The 22,288-nt window shown below is 38.6% G+C and overlaps 1 protein-coding gene across 2 annotated transcripts in view; it reads left to right on the plus strand.

Annotated features, from left to right (window-relative positions):
• The window catches only part of LOC111152012 (glutamate metabotropic receptor 8), a 757,409-nt gene that overhangs the window by 315,577 nt on the left and 419,544 nt on the right, over positions 1–22,288 (plus strand). For both annotated transcript variants that reach the window (XM_022510280.1, XM_022510281.1), the window contains exons 3-5: positions 16,353–16,488; positions 16,963–17,117; positions 18,416–18,553. In XM_022510280.1, coding sequence (XP_022365988.1) covers positions 16,353–16,488; positions 16,963–17,117; positions 18,416–18,553 — 429 coding nt within the window. The remainder of the gene's footprint in view (positions 1–16,352; positions 16,489–16,962; positions 17,118–18,415; positions 18,554–22,288) is intronic.

Genomic DNA, 22,288 nt, shown 5'->3' on the forward strand with positions numbered 1-22,288 from the left:
AGCTCTTTCTGAGCACATTAATATTCTTGAAGTTATCTTCTACTTGTGTCTTATTGCTGTGTCCTCTGCGTTCTTCTCTTTCGTTTGCTGAGACATTAAGAAAGTGGTGCTGTGGGGGGCGCCTGGGTGACTCAGTGGGTTAAGCCTCTGCCTTCGGCTCGGGTCATGATCTCAGGGTCCTGGGATCGAGCCCTTCATCGGGCTCTCTGCTCAGCAGGGATACTGCGTCTCTCCCTTTCTCTCTCTGCCTGCCTCTCTGCCTACTTGTGATCACTCACTCTCTGTCAAATGAATAAATAAAATCTTAAAAAAAAAAAAGAAAAGAAAAGAAAAGAAAGTGGTGCTGGGACGTGTGGAGGGCTCAGTTAGACAAGCTTCTGCTTTTGGCTCAGGTCATGATCTCAGGGTCCTGGGATCTCCTGGTTGAGCTTCTTGCTCAGCAGGGAGTCTTTTTCTTCCTCTTCCTCTATCCCTTCCCCCTGCTTGTGTGCTCCTCTGTCTCTCTCTTTCTCTCTCTCAAATAAATAAATAAATAAATAAAATCTTTTAAAAATAAAAGAATGTGGTGCGGCTGTGCTGTTTGGAAGCTTAGGAAGTGTGGCAGAGTTCACTGACTGGTGGCTTTACTCTAAAGTGAGCTGGTAGACATGGTTATTTGGTAAGCAGACATCCATATGATATCAGTGTGTTGTTACCCTTTGGACAGTTTCTCCAGAGAAGATTCCTCTAATTTCCAGCCTGGGAGATGAATGTTAGGCTGCTGAAGTCTGAGTGGCCAGCAGGGAAGGCGACCAGGGGCTCCCCATTCAGCATGCAGGCTTTCACCTGATAGAAACTTGCTCAGTCCTCAGCTGTGTTCCTGGCTTCACCCTCTATAGAAAACGACGCTCTGACCTGTGCAGAGGGATGGGAGTTCACGAAAGGGTCTTGCAAATATATCACCTAACTCAGTTTTCAACTCCACCTTCTGGACTCTCTGGAGCCTCCATTTCCAGGGTCTTTCTGGAATTGGGTGGAGTGACGGCTTTGTTTCTGTTGTCATCAACCCCATTCCCACGTCTTGTGGGCTTTTGTTTCGGTATTTTCTTCTGCTTTGGTGAGTCAATTATGTCTTGGTCATCTCTGCTTTTTAGCTTTCATAACAGTGATGACATTTCTTTCCTATTATCCTCATTTTATACTCTGTGACTTTGTTAGGTACTTGGGAGAAGTGGAGCTCCAATGGACATGCTCTGTTTTCATGCTTAACCAGACTCTGGGCCACGCAACAGTTCTGTGTTGCTGCGGCTGCCCTGTTAGGGAGTCCAGGTTAGTGACAGGACAGAAGTCATTGCAAGGACATGTATCAAGTGATCTGGCACCATTTTCTGGTGTTTGAAAGGGGAGAGGGGAGAGTAAGAGAAGAAAAAGGGGATGGGAAAAAGGAAGATGGAGTATAATAAAGACATATGTGAGGGGGCATTGAAAGATGGGTAAGAAGGGGGCTGTTATGGAACAGACAAATGAAAGCTATTGATGGACAAATTGGCACAAAGATATCTCCATCTTCTTTACAACTATGCCTATCTCCCACTCTCATTTCATTTTTATTGCCTGGACAAGGAATTATAGTGCTTTGATGAATGGTCCCTAGACCCCAAGCACCTGACTGAAGCTCTACTTCTCTTGTGAAAATCAGTTTTTAAGTTACCCAGTCATGCCCTCACTCATGAAGCTAGGCTTCATAATTTTTGTCTGGATAAGTTTTCTTGTGTATCCTCTAGTTTTTCTCTTATAGGCTTTTTAAAAAAAGTGATTTATTGTCTTTTACATGATGTTCTATTCCCATATTAGAACTTACATAATTCACAGTACTCAGGGGAGTTGGTGTATGTGGTATATTTATAGAAATATGAAATGTCAACATTCCACAGGAATCTTGAGATCCTCCTGTCAAGCACCTTTCTTTTTACAAATGAGGAAACTGATAGCCAGAGGGGCTGAGTGTCTGCCCAGGTTCATAGAGAGGGAATGTGGACATGATGAAATGTAGGGATGAGAAAATTATGTCATGTCATGAGTGAACTTGTTGTTCTAATGATAGAACCATGGCTTCTGCCATACTATTCATATTTCAGGATTTTTTTCAGAAGCCAAACTGCTTTTCATTTTATAGATCTTTACTTGCTATATATGGCTGAGGTAGAATGCATTTGTAGAGAGCATGAGTTCTAGCTGGGAGTCCCTGCATGAACGGAAATTGTAGGAATTATATCACAGAAATTTATGAGGTAACAAGTTGTTATCCTTTTGTCATTTGTAGTTCTGATCGGTTTTCATTTTTGTGCTTGGATGATGTTGGGACTATTGAAAGCTTAATGTTCTTTTCTAAGAACCCCCTTAGATAAATGATATAATTTAATACAAAATGTTACAACACACCTGGCAAATTTTCTGTAACACTGAGGATGTAGAAGTTTCTTAGTTTCGATGAAAGAGTATTTGATGGTGAATCCCTAAAGGATGTAATTTTGCCCTGGCTTGCACATTTTCAGTTTGCAATAATAGGAATAAAATGTTTAGAAAATTATTCTCACAAGTTCTGACATGTTTTAACATTGAAATAAGTAATATCATGCATATAGCTGTTTGATTAGTTATGATTAAAATTTATTGAACCCAACTGAAATCCTTTGTTCTTAGGATTGATGCTTTGCTATTCTCCCCCTCAAGTGGCCCTTTCAATGGTTATTTATTTTTTTCTCTGTGTTCCTTCCACCCAAAGGTGGGTTGTCTGTTTGTTATTGTGAAAAGGTGAAATTAAATCCCTTTTTGTACATAAGGGCGGTGTTTATTACATCATATCTAAATTATTAATGACAATTACATTTTCATGGGAAATACCAAACTTCTCTGCTGGTTTGTAGTATCCATTAAAGTAGATTTTATTGTTTTCTGGTTAGCTAAAAATAAATCCTAAGTTCACTTCTGAAATGCTTTTGGATTTGTTGATCCTGGTGCATATCGATGTACTATAGAGCTCTTTTTTATGCTTCTCTGACCACATATTCCCATGGTCATTGGCAGGAGGCAGTGAATCTTATTCACAGTTCCTGATTCCATTCTCTTGGCCCTGTGTCCCTAGGCTACCCTGAATTATATAACATTTCTCACATCAAATTGTAATATTTATTTATATATTGTGTGTATAAGTATGTTAAGATTAGGGACCATGTCTTCCTCATTTTTGTAACTATAGATTCCAACAGAGCATCCAGCATGTAGTAAGGGCTCAGTTAAAGCTCTGTGAGTGATGGCAGGCATGGCTGGGCTTGTGGGGATAGATGCCTGAAGGACACTTTTTTCGAGAGGATGTTAATGAATGAAATTTCTGCCTAACCTAAACCAGACTAAAAAGCATTTTTCCAAATAATTCATTCCTGTTAGTATAAAACTTTGGAGTTTTTATTTTAATTATCTGACCTTGCCTGTTGGTGCTATGTTTAATTACATATATTGAGATTTAATAATGAAGAAGATAATTATTGAGAGACAGTAGCAAAGTACAGTAGTATACTTAGCTATTAGGATAAGGTTCATGAGGCTGTCACTTGACTGCTTACTAGCTCTGTGATCTTGGAGACAGTTTCTTCAATATAAAAATAATTTTATAATGTTTACCTTATTCGATGGCACTGGGATATTATGAGGGTGAAATGAGATATTAAAACATGGTGAACTAGTGTTTTTTGAATCATTATTATTATTTTCTATTCTAAAATAGATTTTTCATTAAGAAAAAGGTAATAATTGATTCCATTTCTGTATGGGGGAGTCTTGCGTCTCAAGTTATTAATGGCCCTCTATTTTAGTAAAATCTAGTCCAAAATTTATTATAACTGGAGTCCTTTAAACTTTTACAATGCAATAGGGAAAAAAGCAAATCACCCAATTTAAAAAGTCAAAGAACTTGAATAGGTATTCCTCCCAAGAAAACATACAAATGGCTACCATGTATATTAAAAGATGCTCAACATCACTGATCATCAGAAAAATGCAAATCACAACTACAGTGAAATAACACAGCACATCTGTTAGTATGGCAATTATCACAAAACAAAACAATCAAACATCAAATCATAGTAAGTGCTGGAGAGAATGTAGAGAAATTGGGACCCTTGTATATTATTAGTGGGAATGTGAAGTGGTACAGCTGTTATTGTAAACAGTGTGTAATTTCTTTAAAAAAAATTAAAGCTAGAACTACCACATAAGCAATCCAAAAAAGTTGAAATTAAGATCTTGGAGAGATATCCATACTCCCATGTTCATTTGCGGCATTATTCACAATAATCAAGCTATGGAAACAACCCAAATATCTATGGACAGATTATGTGTGGAATATACATACAATGGAATATTATGCAATCATAACAAAGAAGGAAATCCTACTATGGGTGACTAATTATTAAATTAGTCACTTAAAAGGAGAACATCCTTTTAAGTGAAATAAGTCAGTCTTAGAAGGGCAAATCCTGATGATTTTGCTTAAAAGAGGTGTCAGACTTACAGAATGGTGATTACCAGGGGCTGGGAGGAAGGAGAAATAGGGAGTTGTTCAATGGGTATAAAGTTTCAGTCTCATAAAAGATAAATACATTCTAGAGATCTCCTGTACCATACAGGGCTTGTAGTTAATAGTATGGTATTATGCACTTAAAAACTTGTTGAGAAGGTAGATCTCATGTTAAGTGTTCATACTATTTAAAAAAAAAAAAGTCAGTGGCAGGGACACAAGGAAACTTTTGGAGATGATGGGTAAGTTTATTTCCCTGATTTTGGTGATAGCATCATAGTTACATGCCTATGTCCAGACTCTTTAAATTGTGTACATGCAACATATACAGTACCTTTGTATCTCAGCTACACTTCAATGATGCTGTTAAACATTTTTTTTAAAAGAAAGAGTTCTTTAAATAATTAAAATGTAAAACAGCTTGCTATCAAAAATGTGTATTCAGTTTCCTCTCTTTTTAGTCCTATCTGAATCCAGGAAGTTAAGTATATAGCTACATTTTTAACCTTTTAATCTCTCAAACACATAGATCAAATCCTGCTGTGGAAAATGATCTTGCATTATCAGAGAAACACAAGTTTTTGCATTTCCTTAAAGAGGGAGTTTTTAAAAGCATTTGCTGCTTATGTTTATTCTCAGAAGTCCGTTTCTTACTTTAGTCACTACTGTACATTGGTTGTGGGGAAACTCTTGCTCTAAGGAGTTATTTAGCTAAAATAAAAATGACATTTTAGCTATTGGTTCCTCTTCCTTAAGTAGAGAAAATGTCATCCCCTTTGAATATTTGTTGAAAATGCTGCTTTGAGTCAAGGCCACTGATTGAAAGCCAATACATAATGGAATTCAAGTTATGCAGACAAGTAGAATAGGATATTTCTTGGGTGCTTGAGAGAAGAATGCTCCTGGTTCGCCAGCTGTGAAAGCTGCTGTTGGGAGCCTGCTGAGAGTGTACTGTTGGCAGAAGCTCTTTGGAAATGATTTTATGTTATATACTCATATAACATAGATCCAGAAGTGCTTTGCCTTTTTCTGAATGATGGCATTTTCAATATGTAGCCATGCTTATTATCTCTTTATTAGATCATTCTACTATATCGTGAAATAGGAGCTCCTTGTTCACTCACTTATTCACCGCACATCCAATGAATGCCCACCGGTAGCAGGCTTTACCAGACCCTAGAGACCTCCTGAAAAGTAAGCTCTATGAAGTCAGGGGCTTTCTCTATCTTGTTCACTGCTGTATACTCTGTGTCTAAAAAGCATCTGACAAGTGACAAGTGTTCAATCAATACTCGTTGAGTAATCGAAGAACAGCGGATCCCCTGGATATCCTCCCTCCATCTTGGTAATTAAACTTAATGGCTGTAATTCTGTAATGAATTCCTAATCTGTAACTGAATGACGAGTTTCTAATCTAACTGGGATGGGCTTAATTCACAGCCCAATACTAATTTTTTTTTTTCCTTAGTCCAGAATGGGTAAGAAATTTAATCAGTGCTCACTTTGATTCCAATAGTTTTGGCATAAATGTTTTTCTGGGCAATGGGCTGGAAAATATGAAATTCTCTTCTCTCAGTGAGTCTGTTCATATTGGGCCTTTGAGCATTTACAGGGAGTTAGTTTTATCTTCTGAAACCTTCTTGTCGTATTGTTGGCTCCAGTATCCGGTAACCTACTTTAAAAGGCAAAAACAAACAAACAGATGAAGCAAAATAAAAATCGCCAAACACTCCAAAAATGGTACTTGGAAAATAATCCAAAGAAATATAAATGCGTACAGCACATTAGTAAAACTTATTTAAAACTGGTCAAGTCCTTCTTCTTCTCCTAACCCTGCATTTGCTGTTTTGACCCTACAGAGAATCCTTTTTTTTCCCCCAGCTCCAAATAGTCCTGATTCAGATGGTATGCTGTCTGGGCTCCCTGAGTTCTACTCCCGCTCTTTCTTCCCTTCCCATCACCTCCCCCCATGTCATTTTCCTTCTCACTGCTTTCTTGGTTTCCTCTTTTTTTCCTCCTCTTTCTTTCTTTACCTGATCTTTCCCACATAGTGTACCTACCCATATTTCCTTAGATATTTACAATTTTCAGGAGTGGGAAGAGGGAACACATCATAAATTTTGGTCTAGCTTGTGGTGGGCATGAGTTTCCCTTCTTTTTGTAGGACTTTCTATGGTTAATGCCCCATTGACGGGAATCTCTATTAAGAGTTATTATTTTGTGTATCTTTGGAGGATGAAGTTTGAGGTGTTTTGAAATAGTGTTATAAGTGAATATTGCTTGATGAAAATGAATTGCCATTTCTATTTGGGGTTTGTCAATTTTGATTTTTAAAAATATACAACTAATATATTTTCTGTGACAAAAATTAATCTGTTAAGTGCTTATTTAATCCCTTATTTATTCATAGTAATGCATTTGGAAGATAGTAGCATCCCCTTGGTGTTCAGATGAGGACAAGAGGCACAGAAAAGTCACATAACTTACCCAGCATCACTAGTCAGTAGGAGAAGGGCCAGGATTTAGAGCCAGGAAGTCGAGCCCCAGAGAAGAGATTCATAACCACCATAGCACGCTGTTCCTCTGAGCAAATGTTTAGAACTGTGATAAGTCATGCCGAATTAGAAAGCTTCCTATGCTATGGACACTGACCCTGTGAGTCTCTTCCAACCCACTCTTCCTCTAGAGCATAAGCATCTCTCTGAGATCCCAGAGACTTGCAGGAGTGGGGCAGGAGATGACTCTCTGTGCCAGTCCTTTTCATAGTGGCTTGTCCCCATTGCTGCTCTTCACGGGACACATAAAGGAGTAGGATTTGGCTCATGTCTTTTCTGTACCAAGAGTATCATCCCTTTATTTGCTTTTCAGAGTCCCTTTAAAAGTCTACATGGCATTTGATATAGGAAAAAGGATAAAATGCTTTACAGAGAGAGAAAAAGAGAGAGAGAATGAGCACAGATTTAAGTGCAATTTTGCTGTTTTAATCCATGTTGTTAAAGATAACACTTTTCTTCACTGTGATGCGCGAGATAAATCTTCTCTTTCGCAAAGTGCACTTCAAGCTGACAAACGTACACACTTTGATCATGTTGTGCACTTTTCTGCTAAGTCCCAGTTGTACACCACATATGGAGATGAAAATATTGTTAAAAAAGGCGTGATTACACTTATTTGAACCTTAGAACAAATTTTATTTAACTATCATTAAAGGACCAATTACATTGGACCAAGTTGCTGTTTTGCTTCTATCTCCAGAAAGGTAGAAAGAAATGATGTCAGGGATATTTAGGGTGGAGAGTTGTGATGTTGTGATTTATAATAAATATGTATTTGGATTTTCTCCTCTTTTGGGGACAGAACTCCTAAAAATTGTTGGAATCTTCTAAGTGATGGAAATAATGAAGGTATCTTTTGCTATATTAATAAGGTGACTGGGGAAGCCCTTAGGTATCCTGAGGATTAGGGCTGGTTGCTGGGAGAACCAACACTGGGATTGATTATACAGCTGGAGCTTCCAGTCCCCCGACCCCCCAACCTCTAGGAAGGGCGAGGGGCTGGAGATTGAGTTCAATCACCAACGGCTGATGATTTAATCCACCAAGCCTATGTAATGAACCCTCCATAAAATCCCAAAGGGTCAGGATTAGGAGAGCTTCTGGACTGGTGGACACCTGGAGATTGGGGGAGAGTGGAGCACTCAAAGAGGGCATGGAAGCTCCGTGCTCTTTTTCTACATCTTGCCCTCTGCATCTCTTCCATCTTGCTATTCCTGAGTTATATAGTCTTATAATGAACTGGTGATCTAGTAAGTGAAATGTTTCTCTGAGTTCTGTGAGTTGCTCAAGCCAATTAATTGAACCCAAGGAGGGACTTGGGAACCACTGATTTGTAGGCAGTTGGTCTGAAGTAGAGTTAAAATCTGGATTGTGACTCATGCCTAAGTAGGGTGGTGGGGCAGTCTTGTAGGACCGAACCCCAAACCTCTGGGACCTGATGCCATTTCTGGGCAGATAGTGTCAGAATTGAATTGAATTGTAGGATATCTAGTTGGTGTCAGGAGAATGGGTTGGTGGTGGTGGAGAAACTCCTCCCCTCCAGAACTAGGATCTGGACACTTTGGAGTGTTTATGTGTTTTTACTGTCATTAAGAAAAAAACAAAAACTGGCTGTTTGGTTTTTGTTCATTGCTGTTTTCTGAAGGCACATTCATAAGAAATGAATAATGGTTGATTAAGTCTCATCTTTATTTGGCCAAAAGTGGTTAATTATAGGCAATTTTTTGTGGTCAATCAAAAATTGTGACCAGTTTTTACCAGTAGTCTAGTCATTCTCTCTGACAATTGATAAATGGTAATTTTGTTGATTTGTTTATGCACCAAACTGAAGCTTGTCATGTAGATCTAACAGGTTATACAGGTCATACAACCAGAGACTTGACCTGATTTACTTAGAACTTAACTTGACAGAATTGTGAACCAACCAACACTGGTAATAATCATGTTGCTTAAAAAAATTGTATTTAATATTCTATACACAGCTTTGTAAGTAATTTCATTCCTAATAATTTAATCCTTCTCGATTTTTAGCACAGTTGGAACTTAGCGCTGTGACATTGTTTCTTGTTTTATTTTCCTTCTTCCACATTATTAATAGAGATTTTGTTCTTAAAAATAAGCAACAACTAAAAATGTGATACTTTATCCTTTCAGATTGCTTTAACAAAACTTATCTTTTGAAATACTGGGGAGTTTTATAATCCTAGTTCTGTTGTCTGAGCTGGCCTGATTCCAGTTTTGTGCTGTTTATAGAGGTTGCCTTTCTTTGTGCAATAAATTCTCTCTGAAGAGGAGTTCTGAAATTAAGCAATAAAATTTCACTAATTATTTGATGTATTCTGTCATTTTAGAGATACAATATCTTCATTTCTCTATGAGTTTTAATTTGTATAAATGGTAAGTGCCCCTTCAGATCCCCATTCAGCGAAGGACCCATTGGCTTGGCTGTTAGGGCTGCTCTACTGGCCCTTTAAGGATTGTTTGGCTGCAGAGAGCTGCCATGCCCAGTCTCTAACCCCACCCCTTCCCTCCTACCTCAGGATGGGGCCCACATTCAATTGATGGGGAATATATAATGATCTAGTTCAAAACAACTCTGGGAGCCCTTCTAGTCTCAGTGCTCCCTGTGGTGTTGGGAGCTTGTCATTGGGCCACAGCCAGCTGGACTTCTCTGCTTGGAACTGCTTCCTTTCTTGACCCTCCAGAAGACGGAGGCCAAGGAAAAATAGTGTTTCAAACTCCTCCTAAGCGTCCGCTTCCTGGGGAGCCCAACCTGTGATAACCTGTGATAAGTCTCAGACACTTAAGACTTCAGCTTCTTATTGATCTATAGGCAAATGTTACGTGAAACAGAATGTATGGTTGTTTTCACAGCAACTATTGCTTCTTAATAGATGGCACCATTAATAGTTTCATAGTTTTTACTATTGTGTTATTCTTTTAAGGGGTTAAATTCTAATTTTCAAGCCAGATCTTCAAAATATTTATGGACTCCCCTTGAAAAGAGACTTGGATCTTTAGGGTAGGAATTGGGGGGTTGAAGAAAAGAATGTAAGTAACTTTTCCCATTTTCTTACATTGAAGTTGCCCTAATCAGATTGTGTTGACCAATGATAGGTTTAAAGTGAAATCTAGTCATCTTATTTATGGTGTAGACAAATGGACAAGTATCACTTCTCAGAATTTTGGATATTTGGTAATATTATACAAAGAGTGGTGAAGGATTCAAGAATATGATTGGTTGACAATCCCATGTTTTAAGTCTGAATGCAACTATCTCCCCTGTCAGGTTTAGCGATAGTGCTTATCTGGTCATGGTGGTGATGATGATGATTAACAACAATAATAATGTAGCACATTTGTATATACTTTTATCATAATACCCTTTTAAATTTGATTCTCTTGACATCGCTGGGAGATGGTTATTATGGATCTTGTTGCAGAAATGAGGAAACTGAGAGGTGAGAGATTTGTCTCAGGTCACACAGAATCGACTCTCAGGTCTTCTGATGATGTCAGGTCTGTTTTCTTCTTCACTCCAATATCGTTTTGCACTGGCAAATCAACACGTGTGAACATACCTTTCACCTCTCAGACCTGAGACATCAGGCTACTCACCCATGAAATAGATAAACCTTGCGAAATGGGATTATTTATAAAATTTGCTCTTGAATCAAGGAGAGCAAATTATTGTGTCACACTACAGATGGAAGAACTAAGGCTAAGGTGATATTCTAAATCTTGGCATCTGATAAAAACTGTTTTGGGAGGCAACCCATTTCAGTGACAACTTCCCGAAATATCAGGTCCACATTTGTTTATTTCTTTTATATCACTTATTTTTTAACATGTAATTACATGCATCCTTTTGTTTCTCTACTCGACTGAGAGGTGTTTGAAGGTGGAACTGTCTCATATCTATTTCTCTGTGCCAGCAGTGCCTTAAAATAAGTCTTCCATCTTTTCACCCAACAAAGGTTTGTTGAAGTCTTTTTGTGCCAAACACAGTGATATGTGATATGGGGTATGGCTGTAAATGTGAAAGACAAGGTTCTAGTAGTCATACAGTCTATAGTCTAAGGTGAGAAAAAAAAATAAAAGAATATAAGTATCGTGGTTTCTCTAATGCTAAGGAGACCTGGAATATCAAGGACTTGAGGAAAGTCTGAAGACATGCATTTGCAGGGATAATGGGAACGTTTTAAGGGTGGACCTTAAAGTTTAAACTGAAGAAGTTTAAGTTCTAAGAAATCTGCAGAGATTCAAAGTATCTAGTATTGTATTTTTACAGCTGTCAATTGATTTATAAGGGGAAACATTCGGGGTTTTGTTTTTAATGAATCTGTAAATTTGCTTTATTTTATTCCTCAATCATTTGTACCTACTTAACCATTAAGCCACAGGTATGGTCGATTGTGGATAAGCAAGATGATAGAAAAAGTTTAGACTTGGAGTCAGACAGACATGGCTCTGAACCTGGGCTCCAGATCCCTGTTTCTCAGTGTCCTCATCAGATATATGTGATAATACCAGTCTTATATTGCTGTCATTAGGACCAGTGAGGTATCAGTGAATGAAACTGAGAATGAATGGTCTTCTGTGTTGTGGAATGTACATAAAGTGTTCAGTTCTGTGAATGATCTTCCAATTATTATTAAATAATCAAAAGAAAAAAAATTTACACAAGCAAGATCAGACAGCAAATTCCAGAAAACAGCCAGTTATAAATTCCTCCATGCAACATTCTTTTCCTACACTTTAGGAAAGTGCTAAGCTTTAGAAATTATTTCTTACAGAACTGGGAAGCCGACAGAACGGGAAAGTTGGTGTCCCTTAAATTGCATACAGTCAACACTCAGGTTGAGATGCGGAAAATAGATGCAATAGACATATTCTGTGATGGAGGGCAACTCCTCTTCCTCCTGCTCATGCCAGGAGTCTAAATCAAGTCAGAGATATTTAAAAAGGAAAACATTAGATAATGTAGGAAAGGTACTAGAGGCATTGTAGGTATAAGTATTGGAGGAAAACATCTTTGATGAAAAATGAATGTTTGACTAAATTTCACTGATGTTTTTACCAAACCCTAACAGTATATAATGACTTCTTTTGAAATCATAGGACCATTTCGGAGGTGGGGTGATGACATTTATTACTGCTTTTTGATATTTCCTATGCAATCATCTTTCATCATTAGATTATTTTGCATTATCATCTGGCTATTCTTATGTGCACATCTTGGCACTCAATTATATTACAAGATGCTGAAGATAGGCAATCTTTGAATGTCTGTAACTCCTGAAACATAGTAGACCATGAGTGCTTCGGAATGGATTAACTGTTGGACTTTTTGACGGATGTGAAGATACAAAGTGTGAATGAATTTCAGGGCTAAATCTTCTAGTTCTAATCATTTGAGAAGTAATACAGTCCACAGTTTAACAAACTATCCATAAGGCATCAAACAGTAAGATGCCATAAGGAACAGGATCTCCATATTTGTTCAGCTGAAATAAATTAATTGTGTAGTCCCCCTTTCCAGGAAAACACAAATTGACCAGGCTGACAAGTATGAGACATAGGCATAGAAGATATGAAATGGATTTAGAGCATGTAAAAATCCAACCTAACTAACTCAGCTTTTTACAAACAAAGAAGTTTGATAGATCTGTAGTGAATGCATAAATCAGTGAATTCAGACTACACTATGTCTGGATTGCCTATTTGTCTCATCTGAAATAATCATAATAAAATTTTTTCAGCCTTCATTTCTTCCAGCTATGGAGTCAGTAGTAATCTCAGAATGATACTTAGGATATGACATGTCTTTAATGGGATGCTTAAGTAATCACAGCAATTTAATTAAAAGGGCAGTCATATTTTAAAACAGCTATTGTTCCCCAGAGTGTTACAGTTTTGTTCTCACACTTCTACAGTTACCTAATGCTTCTACTCATCAGTTTTTTGTTTGGTTTTGATTTTTAAAAACATTATATAGTTCTCAACTTACCACTAGTCTTTGTCTGAAAAGTTTTCTCTTCAAAATATGTGTCGTTTCTTTCTGTTCACATTTGCTAGCCCCCTCTCCAAAGCTTGTAGTTTTACGGAGCTCCGTCATTTACCTTTTCCTCTCTTTGGTGGAGGCACCTGGGTGGCTCAGTCAGTTAAGCATCTGACTTCAGCTTACGTCATGATTCCAGGGTCCTGGGACTGAGCCTCATGTTGGGCTCTCTGCTCAGTGCGGAGTCTGCTTCTCCCTCTCCTCTCGCAAAGAAATAAATTTTAAATATATGTATATTTAATTATATGTTAATTTAATTTTATATTTTTATATATATGTGTGTGTGTGTGTGTGTGTGTATGATTTTTCCCTCTGAGTGATCTGTTCACTCCCAACCCTTCAACTACTGACTATATCAGCACCTGACAGAACTGTTATTACATTTTCTGTCTCTTTCTTTAGCTCCAGATCAGCTTCTTCAGTTTGATGTTGCATGGGTTCTTCAAGAACAACTTGTCCTGAATCAAAAATCCTTCTTTTCTCCTCTACGTGCCTGTGCACCCGCCTGTGGTGCTTACTTGTGTAACGGTAACATCACACAACCTGGTCACAAAGGCCAAAACCTTAGTGTCATGCTTAGTGGTTTCCCATTACCTAACTACTTGGGTGAAATCAGTGCAGCCTAAATATATAGAATTTTTATTTGTAACTCCTACCTCAATAAAGCCAGAAGAAAATAGTATGAAGCTTCTCTGATTCTAACTCAAATTCTAACAGCTCCAGTGGTTCCGTCACTGGAACCAGCCCTAGTCACATTGTCTCAGGCATCATTTTCCAGTGCCTCTTCCAATAACCTCCTCATGGACCTCAGTGCCTTCTGTCCTTTCCACTCCAGGTTGTCCTGTGCAACAGGCACCCGCCTCCATTTTTCTTCTGTGAAATGCAGTGTTCACAGATGAAACGTCTTTCTGTGGGCTACTTAAAAGAGTGAGGAGATAGAAACATTGAGTGAGACAGTTAAGCACTTTAATTATTCATAATCTTCCACAGGACCTGCACAAGCCATGCTTGATCTGGCCCCCATCTACCTCTCATCTTTGTCTCACACTTCTCTCCCTCTCACTCATTAGCTCTGCTGACTTGTTCCTGCCCTGCTCTTTCCTGCCCTTTCTCATGCTGCCTTCACCCATTCTCTCTTCTTTCTGACCCCAACATCACTTTAGGGAGACTTTTCCTGAACACTCCTCAATGTAAATTGAATGCCCGTGCTCTTCCTCATGGGACTTGCCATAATTTATAATTATATACTTATTTTTGTCATTTTGTTCTATATTAAGCCTATTTCACCTACAACGTTTCTGAACTCTGAAGGTGGAGACGGTGTCTGTTTTATTCACCATTGCATCCACAGCCCCTATGCCATAACTGGCAGATAGTGAGCATGCAGTAAATATTTAATGAAAGAATGAATCAATCATCACAACTACTAGTGGCATATCTGTAGGCTTGCTATCTACAGGATCTGTCTGTGGATTCTGGGCAATTCCCACCCCCTAAAATGGTTAGTAAAAATATTGCTTATTGTAGGAATAACTTTGACCATGCTCTAACTTATGAAAGATATAACCTTCAGTACTCTAACACTGTTATTGTACATTATTGCCACACATGGCAAGTCTGATCACAACACACTGGACACCCATTGTTTGGCTACCAGACATTTCTTCTTTATTTGGCTATCTGAGGTTTCTTCCCAAGGCATAAAACTCATCATGTAATTCTCCTGCATATGAACTTTTAATGTATTCCCATTGTTTTTAAGATAAGGTACAAATTGTTTGGCATGTCTAACAAAGTCCTTCTCAAGCTGGGCCTGGCCATTCTTTTCAACTTCAGCCCCAACCGGTCTTGACCATAGGCCATAATCAAACATGATTCATACCTTGGCCTCTACCAGAAATGTCCCACTTTTGTCCCTAGATGGATGCATATTTGCTCTTTAAAATCCAGCTCTCTTAAGCACCTGAGTTACTCCTTCCTTTGTGTTCCCATTGTGCAGGTATATCCTCTTTATTCTAAAATTTACCACATATTCTATGATAATTTATTGGGATGCCTGTCTCCCAGACTAGACGGTAACTGCTGGATTAGATTGTGTATTCCCAGTGTCCAGCCCAATATATAACATATGATGAATCCTAGTAATATTTGGGTGACTGAATGTATTTGGCAATTGTTTGGAAGGAAAATGCCTTTGCTCACTGAAGCAATGTTATAAATGGTGATGTAATTTTCATTTGACTCAAAAAAAAACCCAACAACCCTATTTAAGTCATAATGGAACTGAAACATATTGCTCATATTCCTTTTTCTTCTAATATTAGAATATGTTCTCTTTCTATTCCACTGAGATTGAGGAACCTTGATAGGTGGCAGAGATCTTTTCTAAACTTTCTCTTTGGTTTCTCATTGCCTTAGAAGGAGAAGCCAAAGAAAGAGTTCGTTTCTTTCTTTCTATCTCTTCCTTCCTTCTTTCCTTCCTTCCTTCCTTTTCTCTCCCTTTGTTTCTTTTCTTTTCTTTTTCTTTCTTTCTTTCTTTTCTTTTCTTTTTTTTTTTTTTTTGGTATGATAATGGGATGGGATTTCTGCCATTTTGATTTTCTCAATGGAGACATAAATTCAGCTGAGGGTTCAAATCTTTGGGACTTGCCTATGTCTCAGTCTCAAATACCACTTGTCTCATAACACACCATTTTGCTGATACATAAAAATTTTTCTGTAATAAATACTATGAGCTATCAAATGAAATTAACTTTAAAGAAGGTCTACTAATAAAAGGGTCTTTTTACTTAATAAGTGGTCTCACCTATAAGACATACTCATTTTATTAATCCACGCACTTGTTTTTCCATGTACATCAAAATTGCCATTCTTTTTTGTGCTCCTTGACTCTCATTACACATTTTGTATTCTTTGGTTTTTATTATAGTTATCCACAAAACTAGTGTTGAAACTTGGAAAATAAAACAACAACCCTGATGTATGATTAAATGATTGATGTCATTTATTTGACATATATTGTAATGTGAACATGATTACTTTCAATAGATGAGAATGACACGTTTTGAAATTCAATGTACTTTGAATCATATGTTTTTATAAAGCAGTTAACCTCATTAAGTTGGTTAATTAAATAAGTGCCTTTTCTCAGTCATTCTCTCTCTCTTTTTTTTTTAAATAGGTGGTGTTTGCATTGCTCAATCACAGAAAATCCCACGTGAACCAAGACCTGGAGAATTTGAAAAAATTATCAAACGCCTGCTAGAAACACCTAATGCTCGGGCAGTGATTATGTTTGCCAATGAAGATGACATCAGGTGCTGATTAATTTTCTTCCTGGTGTAGGGTCACATTTGCAACATACATCTTTTTTTTTTTAAACATATTTCATATTCAATGTATAATCTTATGAAATTTCACAGGAACTGCAACATTCTCATGCAATTGCAGACTACCTCCCTTCTGCTGCAGAGACACAACAGCCTTCTAGTTTCTAAGTCTGAAATGGCTATAGAGTAAAACCTGAGGACTGAAAGAAATGAGACAAGTAAGGATGATAGCCAGAATGATGTGAATGAGGTTAAGGATGAGGCTGATTAACAGGTGCTGGAGTTAAAGTCTCCAGTATGTTTCCTTTAGAAATGATAAAATTCAAGCAGTTAGTGATTGACTAGTTAGTTTAACAGTGACTTACTGAGTGCATATAATTTGATATAACTGGTCTTGTATCATTCCTAAGTGTAGTGTTTCTTGATAAATATGGTATGGTTTATTTCTTTTTATTCCCATAGGAGGATATTGGAAGCAGCAAAGAAATTAAACCAAAGTGGTCATTTTCTCTGGATTGGCTCAGATAGTTGGGGATCCAAAATAGCACCTGTTTATCAACAAGAGGACATTGCAGAAGGGGCTGTGACGATTTTGCCCAAAAGAGCATCAATTGATGGTAAGGACAAGCCATAGAAACTTTGTTTCATTCCAATTGAATCAAAGCTCAAAGGCAAAACCAGTGTATCACCATAGGATGAAATGCACCCATTGTTGATGACTCTGGATAGAATTTTTAATTCTGATGGTAGAATTACCAAGACAGTAACTCTTTAACCCAGCTTATACTTTTCATTAGAAAAGAGTACCCATTAGAATTTTTTTCTTTAAAAAAGGGAGTTAGCGTTGTTTTTAGCTATTTCCACGATGTTGCCTCCTAACCTTGCATATTTCTATGGCACAGATGATGGGTACAGCACCGTCATGGGGAGAGGGCTGCTTTATAAAAAATGGAGACCTGCTGGGCTGATCTTATGGGTACATGAACGCAACAGCAAAGATACGGAGCCTCCCTGAAAGGAAGACTGTCTCGCAGATAGCCTTTCCAACAGTCTTAGCAGTGACTGAAATGCCTACCTTCCCCATTATCTTCTGGAGAAGGCATTAGTTCCAGCTGGTCTCCCTTCAATGAGGTGGTCCCCTGAGCAGGCTGACACTTCGGCCCATTACCCCTGACCCCATAATATTACATTAGCACTGATTAGTTTATTGGATTAGCTGAAAATGGAACATATAGGACAGATACATTTTGAGTGAAGTAGAAGCATAGAAACCTGGAGAATTGATTCCGCTAGGAGACAGAAGAAGAATGAGAAAAGTGGGGGCGCCTAGGTGGCTCAGTGGGTTAAAGCCTCTGCCTTCAGCTCAGGTCCTGATCCCAGGATCCTGGGATCGAGCCCCGCATTGGGCTCTCTGCTCACTTGGCAGGGAGCCTGCTTCCTCCTCTCTCTCTGCCTGCCTCTCTGCCTACTTGTGATCTCTGTCTGTCAAATCAATCAACCAATAAATAAAATCTTAAAAAAAAAAAAAGAATGAGAAAAGTGTGAGTTGGTTCTGAATATATAGCAGAAGGTTGCTGGCGGCTGTGATGTAGAGGAGCGGGGAGGTTGCTAGGATGACACCAACAACAGGCTCTCCTCTTCCGTTTATCTGTTGAGCCAGGTGCCTAAATGGTGAACAGCAAGGGTGATAATATTGTCCACGGATTACCCTTGGCCTTTACCATATGGGAAGACTGATTTCTGGGCTACTGGTTCCTCCCATTTGTTAATACTTTTTGTTTTTTGTGTTTTTTTTTTTTTTCTTTTCCCTCATGCAATGATCACAACATAACTTAATTTCCATTCAAAAGCTTTGACAGTATTTGGTTTTACTTTTGAAAGAATATTAAAATCATAACTTTCTTCTCTAAAATAGGGTTTGATCGCTATTTTAGAAGCCGAACTCTTGCCAATAATCGAAGAAATGTGTGGTTTGCAGAATTTTGGGAGGAGAATTTTGGATGCAAGTTAGGATCACACGGAAAGAGGAACAGTCATATAAAGAAATGCACAGGTAACCACTGAAATGTTTTTCTTGGTGCATTTGTTTTATTATTACCTGAGAAATGAAGTTTTTCGGTATGGATGATGATCTATTTCTTCACCTCTCTTACTATAGTTTCTCATCAGGGTTGAGCATATGCTGATCATTCAGCAATCCTGTGTGTACTCATTGGTTCTTAGAGTTGACATGTATTTCTTGACCCCATGCAATGTGCCCAACACTGGGGTATTTGAATTCTATTTAAAAAACATTTTTTGAGTTTCTACTATGTATAGAACACCTTAATTGGTTTGGAGAGATATAGACAAACCAGCAAGAAATGATACTGGTCTCCAGGTACTTAACATGTAGTGAGTTGATGATCATAATACATGATATGTGAGAGTCCCTTTTTTTCACTATTTCAACCCATGTCCCCTATAGTACAATTGTCCCCCATGTCCTGCATGGCTCTTGCAGCTACAGTTTTTTGATGCTTTATCTTCTATATCATGTGCTTAAAAATAATAGTGATATTAAATGTATGTATTTTGAATATAAGAATGAAACATTTTTTATTTTAAGATAACATGATGATGTACATAGAACCATGTATGGAATTTTAAAAATTAGAGTTAAGTACTCAATTTAACAAAACCATAGACACAAGGTAAATATAAAAAACATTTTTAACTATATATATCTCTATGTATCTCTCTCTGTATGGTTTCTTTTATAGAAACTAACATGTGGAAAATGAAATTTAAAGAATCCTGTTAATAGCAAGATCAACAAACATAAAACATCAGGGATAATTTTAACAAAGATGCATAAATCTTCTACACTGAATACTACAAAACTTGAATGAGCCTTTTATAACCATATACCCCTCTCTCGTCTACCCCTCAGACCCATATTTTGATAGATTCTCCTTTCCCTGTAATCCCTCTAATCACTTCCTTTGGAAATGGTTGCTCAATAGAAGGTATAATATGGGGGCGCCTGGGTGGCTCAGGGGGTTGAGCCTCTGCCTTTGGCTCAGGTCATGATCCCAGGGTCCTGGAATCAAGTCCTGCATCCGGCTCTCTGCTTGGCGGGGAGCCTGCTTCCTCCTCTCTCTCTGTCTGCCTCTCTGCCTACTTGTGATTTCTGTCAAATAAATAAATAATCTTTAAAAAAAAAAAGGTATAATATGATCAATGCTAGAGCAGACGTATACACAGAGTAAGGAGGGGGTGTGAAAAATGGGTAACATGCTGTGGAGGGGTCTGACTTCAGGCTTCCTGTGTGCCAGGCACCCTTCCAGGAACTGGAACAGAGATGAAGTCTGTGCTCACGGGCCTTACACTCCAGTGTGAGGAGACAGACACTAAATAAGGAAGTAGATACATTAACAGAGACTTCCAGATGCTAAGGTGTGCTTCCAGGAAATACAAGGGAATGAATGTGAAAAGCTGAGCAGGTGGTATTAGCCAGGAGGGTGACCAGTAGGCTGTGCAGTCACAGAATGCTTCTCCAAGCAGGTGACGTTTGACATGAAACCTGAATGGTAAGATGTTGTCAGCCACATGAAGATATGATGGCAAACTATCCCAGGATCTAGGGCAAGTCTCCCTTGTTGAAGCCACTGGTGATGGGGGGTGGGGAGGAACAAGGTGGCTGGAGTGAGGGAGGGAGGGTAGTAAGTGAGAGGGAGAGTGATGGCCAATGAGGCTAAAGAGATAGGCTGGGGTCACATCATGCAAGGTCTTCAAGTTATTTCTAGAAACTCGAGTGCTGGGGCAGGGCTGGGGTTTAGGCTTTATCCTACCTGTAGGATAGGATTACTCAAGGCTTTGGATCTAGGGCATTGCTCAGGTACCTGTTTTCAAGCAGATTCCTCTGGCAGAGGTGTGAGGAGGGCTGGAGATCAGGAAAGAAAAAGGAGAAAGGTCAGTCAGGGCCCTTCTCCTAGTCCTGGCGATGCACAGTCACAGCCTGAAGAAGGATGCGTAGGTCTGGACAGAACACAGAGGAAAGAAGTCCTGGGAAGTCACATTGATAGTACGTGGTGGCGAATACTGGTGTGGGGTTAAGAGATGGAGGCTCTGAACGTGAACTCTCTGCCAGCTAGGCCTAGGAAAAGGGATGTCATTAGTTAGCAGAGAAGACAGAATGAATGGTAGGTAAGGAAGGGAGAGACTTGAATTTGGTTTTGAGGTGGCCCCATGAAATTGCCCAGCAGGTGGCAGCATAAGGTCTGGGACCCCACAGAGAATCCGGCACTAAAAATACAAGCTCTTGCTTGTCAGATGGAGTCCTGGAAGTTAAGGACCAGGGCAGAGATGCAATTGCCAAAGGAGTTGGAGCAGAGCTGAGGGAAGATTCTAGGGGAGGAGCCAGGAAAAGCCAGTGAGCATGGTGAGGGGTGCCATCTCAGTGAGCCGAAGAAAAGATGGCATGCATGTCAGTGCTGCTGAGAGGCCTGGCTGATGGATGAGAAGTGTGATACACTCAGATTGTGAGGGGCTGAGACAGAGCCAGAAAAGAGGAAATGGGGGAAAGAATGCTTTTTAAAAAGTCTGGCAAAGAAAAAAAAAGTAGGTCTGGCGAAAAACTTGAGAAAGAAGCAGGGTTACAGAAATTTTCTTCATAATAGGGCAAACTTGAGCATGTTTTCAGAGAAATATAATATGCAGAAGGAGTAGATAGAGAAAGAGAAATTAGCTGTGGGTTAGGATCTTGACAGATACTTTAGGGAGAGGCATTAAAAGGGAGGTGTTACCTTGAAATAATGTGATTCAGTTGGGGAAAAAAGATACACACAGAACTGTACAGAAGTAGAGGGGGGAAAATCCTATAATTAAAAGCTAGATTTGGATGTAGATATTTCTTCAGAAATATATAACTGTAAGTTCAAGTTATGAAATTCAAAACTTCATGGAAGAGGTAAGTGTTTGACAAGAAAGATTTGAGAAAGAGCATCCAAGATGAGGGAAAAGGTGGGCCAGCAGGGCAAAGGCACAGAGTAGGACATGGCATGGAGACATGGGAAGCACAGGGAAGGGGTGAGTATATTGGAAAGAGGGTGCATGTTAAGGAATAATGGGAAATAAAGAGGGTCTGGTTTATAGAAAGATGTGAAAGGGGAGTTTATGGAGTAACTTCTATGCTTTCACTCAGATATATTTTATATTGGGCTTAGTTCTGACTTCTGAGTGTTACTATTTGATTGTGTACCCATGTTCACAGCCCACTCTTGTTTAGACCATAAGAATGAGAGTCTACCATTCTCTCTCTCTAGGTATATACAAAGTTGGTAGGAGATTAGTTATTACATAATCATAATTTTTAATAGACTGTTTTAGGAATCTAAACTCTTATTTTCTCTAAACTCCTGTTTTCAAAAAAAAAAAAAAAGTTGATATACGTGGATGTAGTTCTGACCTGGGTTATGGTACAGTCCAGAGTTGGTGGCATGTCTGCTGCAGAGTCCTTCAATTGATTTGGGTGTTGCTAGCAACTGGAAAAGTCTCTCCAGTTAGAACTATTTCTAGTGCGATGAAAATGGTGTTTACTCTAAGTGCTAGGGCAAGTGCACCCTTGGGGAATGGGATTAGTAAACAGATTTTCAGGCAAATTCCATTGTGAGTGATACTGAAATAACTTGTTTCTGGGTGGAAAAGAAATAAATGAGGCAATGTTCTAGCTTAATTTGTTTTTAGATATATTTATTTCTTTGAGAAAGAGAGAGGGAGGGAGCCTGCATGCAAGCAGGGGAGGAGT

This window comes from Enhydra lutris, unplaced genomic scaffold (assembly GCF_002288905.1).
Source record: "Enhydra lutris kenyoni isolate GAN:26980312 unplaced genomic scaffold, ASM228890v2 scaffoldscaffold27, whole genome shotgun sequence".
In the NCBI taxonomy this organism is placed as follows: Eukaryota; Metazoa; Chordata; class Mammalia; order Carnivora; family Mustelidae; genus Enhydra; species Enhydra lutris.